Raw genomic sequence first — 16,729 nt, 5'->3', positions numbered from 1 at the left:
TTTTTAAAGAAATTTGCAAAAGTAATCCTGTATAATTGTTTTTTTGTTCACCTGAAATAAGACAGCAAGTCGATTCTAATAAAAACTTAGGTACGGTTTGTAAATTTAGTTATCATGGCTCCTTTCCTGGAAAAGAGCGTAAAATAAATATTTTATCCAGTATCCATTTGAACCCATGTCTGTTCGAATAGAAGGGCAGCTGTTTCGAAGCTCCATAAAGAGTAATCATAGTCGAACAACAACAGCAAAAAAAAATAGTTTCGACCATTCAACTATAATAACATAACTTTTAGCTCAAATCACGTACCGTTAATTGGAAAATGTTTCGACCTTCGACACGGAGAATTTACCGATTAATCTGTGTTCAGAAGCCAGAACGACCATAAACTTGCTATTGTTCATAATGGAAATATCTTTTTTTTTTATCAGAAATAACGTTAACGTTAAATAAGGGTCATCTGGCTTGCATGTAAACAAATTGGAAAGTAAGGGTAAAGCAAAACAAAAAGTCCTAAAGCTTTCTATCAAATACTCAACAACAATATTCTCTAGCCGTTTCTCTCACTAAAACCAACTCCCTTAGCGCAGTATTAGATGAAAAACCATGTCTCATACTCATGTTTCTTGCTCTTAAATTGCTAAAGAAACAGTCTCACTGTCGCACGAACTGAGATTTCTAAGATTCGCCAGTGGTTCCATAGAGGGCACGATGGAGGGCAAAGTGGAAGTAATTCACCACCTATTCTTGGGTGGTTTTACTTTATATATCCGCACAATCCAGTTTGATGTTGTGAATGCCTCTTCCAAATACTCGAGTTTTATATCTTTATTCCCGATTTCCACTCCTCTTGCTCGATCATACCTGTCACCAAACATATAACATTAATAAGTGAGGTGATGGTTCAAGTTAGAGATTAACAGCCAATCTTATGCCCGCATAACAGTTCCGCAACCCAAGATTATTACATTCATTATGATTTCTACTACAAGCAAACGAATCGTACATCTTCCCAGGGGATCAAAACCACCTTATCTCACAGATGATCTCCCAAGAGAAGAGGCTCGGAGAAAAGTACATAAGAAACTTGCAACAGTGAAAAAGAAAAGGATCCAAAAACATATGTAGATGTTGAGCACTAGGTGGTTGCTAAAACTTTTGAGATTTCCTATATTGATTACACAAGCCAATTAAAATCATAAACTTTTATAAAAAAAATGAATGCCTTACCCAGGAGGTTTATTATACTCTGTTGTCACCTCTCCAAACCGGTAATAGCAAAGTTTATACCTGCACAAATCAAGGGAAGATGGATGAATCACTAAAAACATATTCTTCATACTTGGCAGAGCAAGTTGCTACTGCATATGTTGAATCAAGCAGGGAAATTATCTCTTCATATCAAAATTGAAATAACGATATATGCTATACAAACGGAAGTGCCTCTGCAACACTATAATCAGATAACGCACATGTAACATTTCTGATTCTTCTTCTGAGTTCACAAGACAGATCTACTGGTTCACGAGAGGACAACATAGTGTAAAGGAAATGTAAATTAAAAGATACTATAACTTGACCATGTGTGCATGCCAGTAACTAGACACAACTATTCACTCAAATCAGGGAAACCAGTTATTATCCTATAAATTTTCAAAAGTTTGAAGCAGATTGAAGCATGAGAGTTATTTAGATTTCACAAATGAAATTGTCACCAGTATGAGATACTTACATTAGACAATTCAACATTTTTGGTGCTGCACCCTTGTCAACACGATAGTCACCATTGACAAGATAATCAGACTCTTTTATTACAGGAAATACTCCACCACCAATCCGCACCATCCATAGAAATCTGAGAAGTGGAAACAAATGTTTTCAATAAGTTTACAAGGACTTGAAATTTAAACATGCATGTCTTGCCCAAGTTTTTAGAATAACATATACACATGCATGTGTGTGCGCACGTGTGTGTATCTACATGCATAAAATAGATAATAGTCCGAAGGAGGTTACATATAAGGATTATATAAATAGTCAATATCTAATAACAAATATATATTTGTTTCCTCCAAATATTAGTCACATTAGAATCTTTCATGTTAACGCACGAGTGACAGAATCTGCAAATTTTCAGCATATATTTGTGTGTGATTATATATATAATACAGGTTGTAGTAGATGATGTCCTATAGGCTTTATGCTTAGACAGCTATCTTACTTGTTAATATCATCTGAGGAATAGCCCGTAAGACCTCCAAATACAACAAGCACATAATCCACATCCAGTGACTGCATTATCTCATATGCCTCATCCTCGTAGGATGACATTGCACGCCCAACAGTAGCAATGTGAGTGTTATTCCAAGTATTATTGTCTACGATAACAGTTCGATTTCCCATGGCAGTAATCTGATATCCATAGTCCCACCATGACATTACTTTGGCATCAGGAGGAGTATTTTGGCGAAGCCAGTAGTATGCCTCACGATAATCATCAAATATGACCCTGCCACCATTAGCACCTCTCGCTGCCAAGACAATAGAGGGAGAAGAGTATGCCTCTGATGTGACCCAAGTGCAGTGAATTGCATATCTGCTGAGCATATAAAATGCACCAACAAGCAACGCAATAGCTACATTTCTTTGGAAGGGAAGAGACTGATCAAGTGATGCCTGCCATTGCACAATGACCAAGATAATAGTTATTGTAAATGACCTAATAAATTACTAACCTTCTTATTTGCAAGAATTATCAAATTGCAGGCAGTTTAAAAACAAATTTTGAGAGGTTACAAGGAAATTCTCATCAATATCATGGTCAAGTTCACAAACTATTTTTCAGAGAGGTAAGTAGCAAGATAAACTGGATAAAGTCAAAATTCTAAGGGTCTTCAGGTGGAATAAATTTCTATTTTTTTACACAAGTGATATTACATTTGTCATTTGCAAAGGTGAATTTAAGCCCCATAAGAGAATGCTACAAAGATGTCCTAAAGTTAACTATACAACTTATTTAAATGAAGCCATATTTATTGGTTTAAATCACAATCTGAAGTTTGATTTTCGTGGCTTGAATTTTGGATATTATGATTTAGTGAAGAAAAAGCTAACATAAATACTCTAGTTAATAGGAACCAAAATCAACATAAAGCTACCACTGGAAATCACAAGCTGTCTATTCTGATACCAAAGTATACAATTGCTGGCAAATATATACTTCATTCAGACAGCAGTAATTAAGGCAGCATCTATATATTTTAACACATTCAAGGTTTTAAATGTCTTGACACGAGTTGCTAACATCTACATCTTTTACCAGATTCATGATTTCTGTGAAGTGCAGATGGATATGAACTGCCTAATAATATATATGTATACATAGATGTGTATGGTTGTGTGTGCATATATTTTTACATGTATGTTGTACATGCATATCTATACATACATGTATTTGCAAACGCACATGTAATATGTATACATATATGAGAATTTATTTCTACTCTGTTGCACCGACTGCTTGCTATCACCATATTCTAGTGTGGCTTCTTCAATCATTCTAGCATAAAATCTCCTCTAAATTACCAACCTAAAGTAGCTCAAATTTTGCTCTGAAAAGACCCTAAAATTAACCATCAAAGTTTAGTGACATTTCACGAGAAGAGATATGGAATGTAATGATGTTAAATACTTGCAATAACACTATATAGATCAGAAGCACTGCATACAAGCCTATCATGGTTCTATGTGATTCGCAGGAGGTATCACTAAGTGCTAAATTGATCATTTGATTCTACCAGAATCAATTGGCAATGGCACTATCTTCCATACACTTTGAGTAAGCAGATTATTTATTATTGCAATTAGAATTACATATCTGTCTTATGCCTCCATCTCAGCTAGGGAATTCAAACTGTTCTCCTTCAGCAATTGTTACTAGTTGGACTAATTTGTGATTCATCTAATGCATTATTGAGATAAAATAGAGCATAAACCAAAATCTACAGAGATATTAAAAGAGCTACCTTGGCTGACGCCTTCAAGCTGGATGACCCTTTAGTGGAAACTGTTTGGGAAGTCTTGCTCTTCACATGAACCAATGATGTTAGGTTCTTTATTGTAGCAGAAATAGCAATAGCACTAACAAGGCATACAGCTGGTGTAGCAACAAGAATCAAGCGAACCATCACACCAGCAAAATACATACTTGTGAGACCATACATAACTATGAATATAGTGGCATCTGACAAACGCTTAAAGCAGAAGTAGAGACCAGCTGGAAAAAGCAAGAGAAGAATATGGAAGTCAAACATGAAAGATGACCATGCAGTTGGTTGATGCTCGGACACTGATGCAATGATCGGTATATGATCTTTTGCATATGTTGGATCGAGCAAGGAGTAAAAGCGGCCTGTCCAGGGAGAGATATAACCAGATGCCATACCAACTCCAAGAGCCAGAGAACCCACGGTAATTGAAAATGTCAGAGTAATTCTCAAGAACGACTGGAATAACTTAGCATCATTTAACATATATTTAACCCAGTCTAAAAAGTAAAAGACCTGCAAAAGAAATCCTCCAATAAGAAAACTTACAACAGAAGCACCATAATAAACACCTGCAACTGCACTGCAACAGGAAATGCTAGAAAGCCAAATACAATGTATATATTTTCACTAAGAAATATATAAATAGGTACAAATATATACGGAGTACATAAATATATATCTTAGAGATGAAATTAAAAAATAAAAAGGCTTGGCAACCATGCATAGATCTTCAAGTGATCAGCATGATCTGCAAAATACACATAAAACATTGTTCTTGCTAAAGCAAAATAACTGTAGGCGCATGATATTATGTCCAACAGCTTATGAGCAGATATTTAGAAAACAATTAGTTCCTAAAATATCCTTAAATAGAAGACAAATCAACATCAACATTATAAATTTGGTCATATGAAGATGATGACAATGTATATCTGTTTCATTATTTGAAGTGGGGTAGTGTCCCCCTTTCCTCTCGAAAGAAATATCTGTTTCATATTGTCACTATATCAATAAAGAGCATACCTCGTGTTACTTTCATCTGGTATATAATTATTGAATTAGCTAAGTTGGAACTTGAGCTTTATTGACATAATTTTCAGGTCATTGACTGTCTTAATGCACCAAACAACTCCCATCTTTCTGTAGATTACTTTTGATTCATTACTTCTACAATTTTCCTTCAATACAACCCACATATATCCTCTCAGATGCAATTGCCTACTGCATATAAGTCAGTGGTGCAGCCATGTTCCATGCCCACCATTTAGAAAAATGCTCCCAACAACTTGAATCAGATATGAGTTACATACTAAATCTCATCTACTGGGGAGCATCAGCCACATGACAATTTCCACAGAAAGCTCTTAGAGAGCTTAAATAAAACCATCTGTTTCGTAGAAACAGCAATATAAACAAATATACAGTAAATGTTAAAACATACTAATCATTTGCCAAAAGCATCTCATGAAAAGAAATATGCACTACCAAATTTCTGATCTAACATTAGGAAAGAGAACAGGTTACTAACCATATAACACCAACAAAGTGAAGGCAATTTAAAGGGGGGAAAAAATAGAAAAGCATACCTGCAACAAGAAGAACACACCCATGGCGGCCATATGCTCTCCAGACTGCACATGCTGGAAACCAACGAATCGGATCTGCATAGCAAGCAGCATACCAACCACATACATACAATTATACGCAATATACAGCCTCATCGAATACCTCCCGGTCACCAACAACACCAGAACATAGAGTGGCACCAAGTTGATGATGAACACGTACCCTCCCCACGCCGACACCATGTAGAAGTACCCGAACGCCGATGCCAGCGACCAAGCAAGCGATCCAGTATTAACCGCCTTGACGAAGAGATAAAACGTAAACAAAAGCGCAAAGATCGCAACCCCCTCGTTATCATACGACCCCGCGACCGACCTCGAGATGTATCCGGGGCAGATCGCGATGAGCGCCGCGGCAGCGAGCCCCGCGCCGGAGTCCCAGATCTCCTTCCCGAAGAAGTAGGCGACCAGTGTGGTGTTCGACGCGAAGAAGGGGGCAGTGAGGACGCACACCTCGCGGATGTGGACGGCGAAGGTGAGGAAGCGGAGGAAGCGGTAGAGCAAGGCGGCGGTGACCATGAGACCCGGGTAGAGAGTGCCGCCGATGATCCGGCCGAGAGGATACCAGCTCTCGGAATCGAACCAGTTCCAGAATTCGTAGAAGCCGTTGTTGGTGAGGAAGAGGGTGGTGCGGTAGTTGAAGTAGGGATCGAACTCGTGGATCATGGACTCGTAGCGGAGGACGCTGAAGAGGCGGACGGCGAAGGCGAGGACGTAGATGAGGGCGAGGGCGGCGACGCGGATCAAGAGCTCTTGCTGCTTCGTCTTGAGCTTGAAGGCTTTGAGGGAGAAGGGGAGAGGGGAAGGGGAGGAGGAGGAGGAGGAGGAGGAAAGAGGTGGGGATTTGGCTCCCATGGCGAGATCGGAATCGGGGAAGGAGAAATCTACTTCGGTTCCTTGGTGTTCCTAGGGTTTCATTTGATAATGAGAAGGGTTTTAGTGAAGAGTACGATGGAGATGGGATCTAAGAAGGAAGGAACGAGAAGAGACGACCTCGCGGATGTTGCCGTGCTACGGTTGCGGTAAGAGAACCGGAGGTGACGCTGATCTATTGAGCTGGACGAATGAGACTATGCCACGATGTATCATCGGAAGTGAACGGTGGTGATCTCTATATGATACTATCCAAGAATTTTATCACTCTTTCTCTATTTATTGGTCTGTTGGTTTTAACTTTTTTAACATCCCTCTGATTAGGATAACAATTAAGATTAAAGTTTTTTTTTTCCTTCCATAATTAATTGATAAATCTGAGTGGACAGCTAATTAAGTCCAGCTTTTGGAAATTAAATTAATAAATTATGTCTGATTAAAATTAGGTTAATGGTTTACAAGGTTGAATGTGAACATGTGATGTAACAAAGAGATTGGCAACTTTCTTGATATAATATTTCAACCATGATAAAAAATAAAGAATTCATTTCATCCAATTGAAGTTTACAATGATGAGCAAAAAAATCTTGCAACCAGTGTGAGCAAAACTGTTTCTATAGATTTCCAAAGAAGAAAAGGGCACAAAATAAAACATCTGCCATTCTTGAAACATGTAGACACAACTGTATCTTCCATGCTTTAATGCAAGGAAACTGGTTACCTATATGAATTTTAGTCACCATGGAAGTATTCTCCTGAACTTTATTCCACTGCCAAGGGAACTTCATTTTTATTAATCCAACTAGCAGAGTTGATAGGAAATATTTCCCTGTAAGTTTATTCAGCTGCCATGAGAACTTCATTGTAATCCAACCAGCTGAGTGGTTTGAAGCACCAACGCATCACTGCAAGGCAACCATATTGTCGATTAAACTTAGTTGATCAATTGTATGATAGCAGAAAGTAAAGAATTAGGCAAAGATTAGAACAAACAAATTGCAAAGCTGTTGATGAATTCGATAATATTCAGTAATTCACCACATATATTAACATCATAATTGTTCTACTTTAAGAGATAGGTTACTTGATTGCAAGAATATACTTGTATCTGCTAATTACGACAAAAGCCTCTTTGAATAAAATTACTTAATCTTACTTCCACAAATTCTGTGTTTTTCGGTAGAATCCACGATTAGTAGGATTCCAAACACTGGAAAATGCTGAAGCAAATACTAGTTTAATTTTCTATCTACAGTAATAAAGGTGATGTGACAATAATTACAATGAAAATGACTGCTAATATGAATCTTCAGCTGGGCTAATCATTTACTTGCACATACCTAGAGGTTTAAAGAAAATAGTGTACTCCAAGTCAGGCACAAAGTACCCTTCAATTTGGCTCATACCATCAACAGCAATTCGAATCTGAAAGCCTGTATTCCAATATATTAAACGCATATAAGTGAAAAAAGTTTAAAATGAAGCGAGTAAACTTCAAATCTATGTAGACTAGAAGGTAAAATATGTGTAATATTAAATGAGAGAAATAGTACCTGTTACTAGCCGATTTACTCTGTTCTGAGAAAAGTTATACAACTTCAAAAGGTAGAAGCTCTGAAAATGATTTACCCAATGCCAAGCATCTTGTTCAGAATGAGACACACTTTTGATATGTCTGTACTGTTACAACAACCTTTCCTACAGAATGCCTTGATCAAGAGATCAAAAATCTGACCATCAAGAACCATACCTCGTCCTGACATTTCTTCAATCAATCTTAATACTTCCCCATTGTTTCCACTCCTAATCAACCAATACGTCAAATGTGCAACTGGAACTGGTGGGTAACCTCCTTCTACTGATCTAACAAAATTTATGGCCTCAAATATCTTTCCCTTCCTACAAAGGCAATCAACCAATGTGTTGTATGTAACAATATCCGGGGCAATCTTCCCCATATCCATATCAGCAAAAAGAAATCCAAGTTCCTTCACTTTCCCTGCCTCATAGAACTCATGAATCATAATGTTGCATGTCACAATATCAGCAACAAAAGCTTTGCTGCGGAAGACAATCTCTGCCAACCTAAACTTTCCAGCTCTACAAAGAGTAGCAATCAAAATGTTAAAACTCTGAGTATCAGGTTCTATGCCCTTCTTTAACAAATCGGCGAATACCTTCAAGACACTAAACAATTTCCCCATATCACAAAGACGGCTCATCACAGTGTTATAGCTAACAATATCAACCTCAAATCCCAACTCCGAGCAATTCTCCAATAATTGCTTACTCTTCCAAAAATCCGACTCCTGACCTAGGCAATCAAGAAGGATGTTCAAGTCCACCGTAGTTGGTTTCAGTCCCTTTTCCAGCATAGCTCCCAACAATCTAAGAGCCTCCTCAGTTTTTCCCACCCTACAAAGCCCAACTATATAAGTACTATAGGTTATGGCATCAGGTATCCAACCATTAAGATTACTCTCTTCTATAACCCTCTCAGCCTCATCAAAGTTTCCAGCTTTGCAAAGCCCTTGGATCAGGACATTGTAGGTGATAGTATCCGGCTGGCAACCAGTAACACGCATCGACTCCATTAACTTCCTTGCCTCCTTCATCCTCCCTTGAGCACAGTAAGCTTCAAGTATCGGCGTATAAGTATGAAGATTGGGAGCGCACCTCCGGTCGAGCATCCGATGCAACACGTCCCACGCCTCGTCAACCCGCCCAGCCGAACACAGCCCCTGGACCAGCGTCGAGTAGGTGACCACATCCGGCTCGCACCCACACCTCGCCATCCACGTCATCACCTCGTAAGCCTCATCGAACTTTCCGAGATGGCAAGAATAGATCTTCACTAGAAGGGTATAAGCCAACAAATCCGGAGACACACCTGACCCAAGCATTTCATCGAACATTTTCTCGGCATCGCTAGCGCGGCCTGCGGAGACCAAAGCTTTCATCACTATGGTGTAGCATTGGACATTGGGATGGCAATTGGTTTGCTTCATCCTGCGAAGGACGCGGAGGACGCCGTGGACGTTGCCAGAGAGTGACAAAGCTTTCATGAGGCGGTGATAGTCGTGCTGATCCAGATCAAGGGGTGCTGCGGCGACGGAATCTGCAGCAGAAACTGGAGGAGTAGAAGAGGGAGGGAGTGGTTTGGGAGAGTTGAGGATCTGGAAGAGGAGGTCGTCGTCGTCGTCAGCGTCGGTGAAGGAGATAGTGCAGTGGCGGCGAGGGAGGTGTCTAAGGTTCCGGCGACGGTGGGGGATGGCGTCGAGGAAGCAGTCTAGGGTTCGGATGGCCGTGCGAATCGCCGTCGAGAGCGGCCGTGGAATCCATGACGGCATAGAATTCGAAGAGAGAGAGAGATAAATTAGCGTTAGGAGATTGGCCGTCGACCTCTGTACATCTCGGACTAGCATTTCACCTCATTTCTTCTGAAAATTATCTTAAATACAGGGTGTTATCTGTAAAACTTCTTTTATTATATTATAGCAATTTTAATTAAATCCAAGACTAATATAACGATAGAAATCAAAATATCAAGTCAAAAGACGTACTCTATTATAAACCTTACAGTTAAAAATACGCAAGTTTGTAACTTCTAAGGGAGGAAGAAATAAATATCAACCACTAACTAACTAAGATCAAAGAGAGCTAGGTTGACTCATAAATCATCCATCTTATATATATATATATTTTTTAAAAATAATATCTATGACCAAAAATAAATTTATTAAATAGAATAGGAACATGAGAATAGAAAAGAAGAAGGCTAATTATCCCAAATCAATTTTAATTCCTCTCATTTTGGGCATTCCAATTATAAGATTTCTTCCTAATTAGTGTTAGGAACAGGGTGTAATTAATTGGATTTTTTTTTTCTTCTTCACTATTTCAAGATATCAACAGAATTAGCGGATGGATCGGCTAAACTTTCGTCTCATCAGGACCGTAACGGATTGTTTCAAATCAATCACAGCCGTCACTCGTGCTTTGCGATTCGGATGCTTCTATATGGACGGCTCTGATGGACCATCGAGGGGACAACCAAACGACTTTTATTAGGTAACGTCTCAATAAGAAAAGAAGATTTCAATATAATATATATATATATATATATGTATATATATAACGACCCGATACTCCTCGTTGACCATTTCATCTTAGACGTTACGTGATATCTGTCTCTTATCTCTATAAATAGTTGAAGACTTTCACATACTTATATATATATATAGTTGATCAGATTCTCTACTCTTGGATGCACAAAGAGAAGTCAAGCATGGATGTCTTCTTCTCGGCCTCCTCGTCCATGCTCTTCTTTCTTCTCTTTCTCTTCTCCTCTGCTCCTTTTCTCGAGTCGAGAAAAATAGACAATTACAAGGAGATTTTTGAGCGGCAGGAGGCCGATCGGGTCGAGAGACTGCCAGGCCAGCCGGCGGTGCGCTTCCGGCAGTACGCCGGCTATGTCACCGTCAATGAGACACGTGGGAGGGCTCTCTTCTATTGGTTCTTTGAGGCCACTCATAATGTAGATAAAAAACCTCTGGTTTTATGGCTCAATGGAGGTATATACATAAGTATTTTATTAATGCCTAAAATATATGAGTTAACTTTAACCTAAAACCTGTTATTGTTCTTTAAAACTTAGTACCTTAATTTAAGTCATCTATATATAATATATGGTAGAGTGTGAAAGACAATAAAGAGCATTTTTAATGAATTTTTAACTCTTATCACAAATGCACATTTTTTTCTCTGATTATATATATATTCATCAAATGTTACTCTTATTTCTTATGGTAGGACCTGGATGTTCTTCTATTGGATATGGGGAGGCAGAGGAACTTGGGCCTTTCTTGATGCAGAAGGGTGTGCCAGAGCTCAGATTCAATGAGCAATCCTGGAACAAAGGCAAGCCCATTTACCATTCAAATCTTACTATATTTCCATACATTCTTATGTTCATGTTTTTAATATACAAAAATAAGATTGCTAAGTAGATATTCTAATGTATGCATATTTGCAGAGGCGAATATGCTATTTCTGGAAGCACCTTTTGGTGTTGGATTCTCTTACACAAACACCAGCTCTGATTTTGAGCTACTTGGTGATGAACTAACTGGTAAGTTTAAAAACCACTGATATGGTTGCTAGTTTTCTGAAATTGTTTACTAATTACATTTAATTTATTTTGGATCTTTCAAAGCACATGATTCCTATAAATTCCTTGTCAATTGGTTCAAGAGGTTTCCACAATACAAAAGCCATGATTTCTACATTGCTGGAGAAAGTTATGCAGGTAAGAACTAATACCTAGAGATTTCTAGGTTTAATTCAATTCTTTTTTGTGTTCTTTAACAATTTTTTGTCAGGCCATTATGTTCCTCAACTTGCTGAAAAAATTTTCGACGCGAACAAGGACTGTTCGAAGGAGGATTACATCAATTTCAAAGGCTTGATGGTAGTAATTCTCTCAGTAGAAAGTTAAAATAGTTCGACGATTAAATTCAAGCATTTATAACATTGCAATCAGCAATTATTCAGATCGGCAATGCAGCAATTGACGATGAAACAGATCAGAAGGGAATGGTAGAATATGCGTGGGATCATGCTGTCATCTCTGAAAAGTTATATAACAACATCAAGAAGAGCTGCAATTTTTTTACAGAGAATGTTAGCGATGCGTGTAATGACTACATGAATGAATTCTTCAATTCTTTCATGTTCATAGATATGTACAGCTTGTATACACCAATATGTCTCGCGCCAGAAGCATCACTCTCCGATAAACGGATGAGGAGGATCGAAGGAGGCAAGCTAAATTTCTTCTCGAAATATGTAGGTCTCATTTTCGTGTTCTTCAATTTCTCAAAAATACTCAAATTTGAAATGCTGAATAGCTAAATTTACTTCTGAAATTTTTTTTTACTGAAAGTTTCAATTCTTACAGAAAGGATTTCATCAGAAACTAGCAGGTTATGATCCTTGTGTTTCAGAATATTCAGAAATATACTTCAATAGGCCAGATGTTCAAGAAGCTCTACATGCCAATGTCACAAAGATAGGTTATAACTGGACTCACTGCAGGTAACATGAAAATATCAACAAAAAAGAGTATACAAATTTTGTCTTGGAAATTCAAACTCTGAAAGATTTATTATAAGGAAAATTTTGCAACTGTTAGTGATGATTTCTTACTGGATTTATTTTGCGGCAGCCTTGTAATAACTTCGTGGATCGACTCTCCTCCGTCGATGCTACCGACTATTAAGAAGCTAATTGATGGAGGAATCAGAATTTGGATTTTCAGGTTTTTTTTTTTGTTTTGAAATCCTTCCATATGCTCTTCTCTTTCTTACTGAATACATTTTAACAATCAAAAACTAAATCATATAATATGAAATTCAAATTGTATTACATATTTTCTCCTCTTCTAATTTTGATTAGAGAAATTGGCCCTCTAATCCAAATTAATCCTACTCTTTTGATGTTATTAATCTCATCTCAATTTGCAAAAAAAAAATTGCAGTGGAGATACAGACGGAAGAGTTCCTGTAACTTCTACACTTTACGCATTAGACAAGCTTGGCCTGAACATTACTCAAGAGTGGACTCCATGGTTCAGCAAAGAGCAAGTAATTCTCTTCTTATGACTTGGAAAAATAAAAATAAAAAAAGGTTTGTCTTCTGATCAAATTCTTGATGAAAAATTTCATCTGGGTCTCTTTAGGTTGGTGGCTGGACGATAATTTACGACGGATTAACCTTCGCCACCGTTCGCGGCGCCGGCCATCAAGTTCCAACCTTTGCTCCAAGGAAAGCAAGGCAACTCTTTGCACACTTCATTGCAGACAAGCAATTGCCTTCTACTCCTCCATTTTAGTCTTTTCTACTGCCTAATTATGCATGAAATGTTTTTAGACTCTATCTATCTATCTATCTATCAATCTATCTATCTCCCTATATATATATACTTTGTCTTCTTCAAAGTTCTAGGCTATAATTCTGTATATCTACATCTTGCATGGAGTTTATGTCAAAAGATGGAATGGTGTTAATTAGGCAAATTGAGTTTATCTCCAAGTGGTTTAGTCTTATTTTAACGTGTACTTTTAAACATGAGCATTTAACCTCTCTTCTGAAAAGACTTAATTATCTCTGTATAAATATAATGGGATGAACTTATAATATGAGAAAGTTATTTTGGTTATTTATGCCAGAAAGTGCAACTCGAAGGAGGATTAAATATTTAAGCAATAATTACACTAAGACTTTATGAATATTTCAAAGATTTTCTATAATTACAGGGTCATAATTTGCATAGACAATATTTTTAAAAAAATTATTTCTTTCATATGATAAATGTGATATAATAAAATAGATTAAAAGCTACAAGGAGATTAAGCACGAGTAGTACTTAAATCCTCCACTTACCATGGCATTAGATGGATGGAAATCACTTTCATGGATCCCACTTTCTAATACTAAAATTAAAGCACGAGGAACCCCCACTTCTATAAAGTGTCTTTCTCCGTTACACAATTAGTTCCTTAAAAATAAAACCCAATAAAGAAGTAGCTAAAATTGTGCACTCAATCATTCTCAAACGTGTAAAAGAGACTCTTTGATCCCGAGATGGCCGAGGCTTATAAATCTAACAATAAATTATTATTTTTCTGTCGCTAAATTATATAACTTAATTTATAAATAATAAAAATATAAAGTGTAAATTATAATTTCGTTAAAAAATAAGATGTTATATGCAAATTCCTCTTAAATGATTGATGTATTATATTTCACCTAATCATATCATCAATGACTTCTTCTATAGTTAGATGTAACCTCCAAGAAAGCCACAAAAAAGCCAATAGAAAATTATTCTTAGAAGTTTCCAAGTAACATTGATGAACACGTGGCACATTTCTTGCGCCAATTATGCTCACGCGCTAAATAAATAAATAATTTAACGGTTTTGGGTGGGCAACCATCAGCGTCACTATCCATATTCGTCTTCTACACCGTTACGACTTTGTATCACCCTCACTTCAAAGTGTGATTTTTGAGTCTCAGTATCTAAGCACAAAATTCTTAGTCTGTTAAGTAGAAAAGTCAAGAATTTTAGATTTTTTTTCTAAAATTGAATCATCGTGAAAGTGATCGGTATACGAGAGGAGAGCCGACGTTCTCATATTGATTAAATGTATGTGATGATCGTGATCGATGTGTTGGCATATATCTGACAATGTATTCAGAGTGACTAGACAAATAGATTCGGGCCGCATCTTAAAAATTACTACACAATTTTTTAGGTGTTGTATAAGACTTACACTATAAGCTTTGCTTATAAATGCTCCTCAAAGTTCAAACCTAAGTACTCTCCTCTTTGTTTGGTGTATACTAACCTTCTTTCTCTCTTCCACAACTCAAATTCCATTATTGACTTCCTCCAAAACCTTAAAGCAATGGCCAAAGCTTGCTCCTTAGTATTTGTCACTGAGGTTGCACCTCCTGAGATGGTCACTGTGGTGAAGCACAAAGAGTTGAAGATCTTAGACACCATCTTAGAAGAAGATATCATGGAGCTCATGGAGTCCTTGTCATCTGAGTCCTTTGAGAGAGAAGCAGAGTCTTGTGGGTTCTTGCAAAGTGGCAGTGATTGGGTAGTGGATTAATTTTGTGTCTGTAGTTTTTACTCTCTATGTTGATTAGTATATAGTAAGTATGAGAGAGAGAAGGGGGATTTAGATGAGATTAGAGAGGTTTTGAAGCAGAGGAGTGTGTATGTTTAATTTGTTGAATATAAAGCTATAATTGTAATATAGCTTGAAGGCTTATAAAATCTATAAATTTGGTATATATATATATATGTTGTTGCAAATTAAGATCCTTCTTTCTATTTCCACCTAAAAAAAGTTAAGCAAATTTATATCTAGTATTTGATTTCAATTCATTAAGTCAATGAAATCAATTGTAAACATGGCAATTCAATCAAAGCTTGGAATGGATTTAAAATAGAAGAGAGAGATGAGAAAAGTAATTAATGGGAAATTTAGATTATGTGTATGAGTATTTTGAGGTTGGAATCTTAGCTGCAGTTGCTTCATAAGAAGATGAAACTCTTTAAGTAATTAAATTTGACATGCGGTGATTCCGTAGTAAAAATTAGGGTTGATATTTAGTAAATTTTAACATTCTATAACAAAATTTAAACTTTCTATATTTTGTTTAATGAGAGAGTTGTCTCAATTACAATTATTAGAACTGAATCGGACGTTGACTTAGAGGTTGAGTCATTGGGTTATTGTGTTTACCATTCGATCGTATCATTAATTTTTTTAAAAATATTTATATAATATATAGATAGTTCTAAATAATTTTAAAAATTATAAAATATCTCCAAAAGCAGTATAATTATATGTATACCTTCAAAATATATATTAATACCATCCTGATTACTTTTCAAGTTAAGTTATTTAATAGAAAAAAGATAAAAATACACTTAACTAAGAGAAATACTTAAAAACTAAAATAAGAATATTTAAATATTTAAATTATTTCAAATTTTAATAATAATTTACTCCAAAGAGTATTCTTAGAGAAAAAAAAATAAGAATGAAAAAGGATATATAAATATAAACTTTGGAGAGATGTACAAGTAAATATGAGATTTAAAAAAAAAATAAAAATATTAGAGGGTCACATTTCCATCACATGCCTGAAATTTTTATCTTGTAACAAAGGTAAGATAGACATCATTAGCTTTATTTTAAGAAAAAAAATTAAATTATTAGTCCTTATCTCCTACCATTTTCCCTCATTTTATTTGGCCATAAGTGACCACATTAACATTGCTTGCAAATATTACTATGAGTTTATGATTAATTAAAGTTATGTTGACCTATGCCTCCAAGAAAGCCAAAATAAAATAGTTACTTTTAATACAAGTAATGCTAATTCCAAAGACATTTTATAAACACTCTATTAAACAATTAATAGTGTTTTTTTTTTCTCTCTCTCATAAAAATTATTATTAGTGAATAAGATTATGCCACGTCACGTCGACACTTTCGTGGTGTGTTTGTGGGGCATTAGAATTATTCCATTAATTAATATTTTTATCATTAGGAAATCAATGGGGCGAATTGAATTGGCCACTAATCTAGAAGGGCCACGTG

General features: G+C 36.4%; 3 protein-coding genes across 3 annotated transcripts; 1 reads left to right on the top strand and 2 right to left on the bottom strand.

Moving 5' to 3' along the window:
* Window positions 1–394: 394 nt before the first annotated feature.
* Window positions 395–6,686, bottom strand: LOC140788351 (dolichyl-diphosphooligosaccharide--protein glycosyltransferase subunit STT3B). The gene is made up of 6 exons (XM_073137569.1): window positions 5,634–6,686; window positions 4,024–4,560; window positions 2,220–2,674; window positions 1,731–1,853; window positions 1,229–1,288; window positions 395–862 (listed from the first exon to the last, which is right to left on the bottom strand). The coding sequence occupies exons 1-6, from the start codon at window positions 6,525–6,527 to the stop codon at window positions 733–735; spliced, it is 2,199 nt and encodes a 732-aa protein (XP_072993670.1). The 5' UTR covers window positions 6,528–6,686; the 3' UTR covers window positions 395–732.
* A 385-nt stretch (window positions 6,687–7,071) lies between these two features.
* On the bottom strand, window positions 7,072–10,018 carry LOC140788353 (uncharacterized). Its single transcript, XM_073137570.1, has 3 exons — window positions 8,099–10,018; window positions 7,886–7,978; window positions 7,072–7,450 (listed from the first exon to the last, which is right to left on the bottom strand). Exon 1 carries the CDS (start codon window positions 9,968–9,970, stop codon window positions 8,171–8,173), a length of 1,800 nt encoding a protein of 599 aa, XP_072993671.1. The 5' UTR covers window positions 9,971–10,018; the 3' UTR covers window positions 7,072–7,450; window positions 7,886–7,978; window positions 8,099–8,170.
* Window positions 10,019–10,826: 808 nt separating this feature from the next.
* On the top strand, window positions 10,827–13,543 carry LOC140788354 (serine carboxypeptidase-like 34). The gene is made up of 10 exons (XM_073137571.1): window positions 10,827–11,119; window positions 11,358–11,465; window positions 11,581–11,676; window positions 11,761–11,853; window positions 11,927–12,015; window positions 12,099–12,392; window positions 12,505–12,641; window positions 12,772–12,864; window positions 13,084–13,189; window positions 13,285–13,543. The coding sequence occupies exons 1-10, from the start codon at window positions 10,834–10,836 to the stop codon at window positions 13,435–13,437; spliced, it is 1,455 nt and encodes a 484-aa protein (XP_072993672.1). The 5' UTR covers window positions 10,827–10,833; the 3' UTR covers window positions 13,438–13,543.
* The last annotated feature ends 3,186 nt before the right edge of the window (window positions 13,544–16,729 follow it).

This window comes from Typha latifolia, chromosome 5 (assembly GCF_019914945.1).
Source record: "Typha latifolia isolate L0001 chromosome 5, TyphaL0001v2, whole genome shotgun sequence".
NCBI lineage: Eukaryota > Viridiplantae > Streptophyta > Magnoliopsida > Poales > Typhaceae > Typha > Typha latifolia.
Note: the sequence above shows the minus strand (reverse complement) of the source record. Positions and strands in the feature narration are given on the sequence as shown.

Bases quoted from the DNA above. Each gene is read 5' to 3' on its own strand.
- LOC140788351 (XM_073137569.1), bottom strand. From the start codon at position 6,527: ATGGGAGCCAAATCCCCACCTCTTTCCTCCTCCTCCTCCTCCTCCTCC. The intron at 1,854-2,219 runs GTAAGATAGCTG...TCCACTTCTCAG, and splicing joins TCCTCAGATGATATTAACAA to ATTTCTATGGATGGTGCGGA. The intron at 863-1,228 runs GTAAGGCATTCA...GTTTGGTGACAG, and splicing joins GAGTATAATAAACCTCCTGG to GTATGATCGAGCAAGAGGAG.
- LOC140788354 (XM_073137571.1), top strand. From the start codon at position 10,834: ATGGATGTCTTCTTCTCGGCCTCCTCGTCCATGCTCTTCTTTCTTCTC. The intron at 11,466-11,580 runs GCAAGCCCATTT...GCATATTTGCAG, and splicing joins TGAGCAATCCTGGAACAAAG to AGGCGAATATGCTATTTCTG. The intron at 12,642-12,771 runs GTAACATGAAAA...ATTTTGCGGCAG, and splicing joins TATAACTGGACTCACTGCAG to CCTTGTAATAACTTCGTGGA.
- LOC140788353 (XM_073137570.1), bottom strand. From the start codon at position 9,970: ATGCTAGTCCGAGATGTACAGAGGTCGACGGCCAATCTCCTAACGCTA.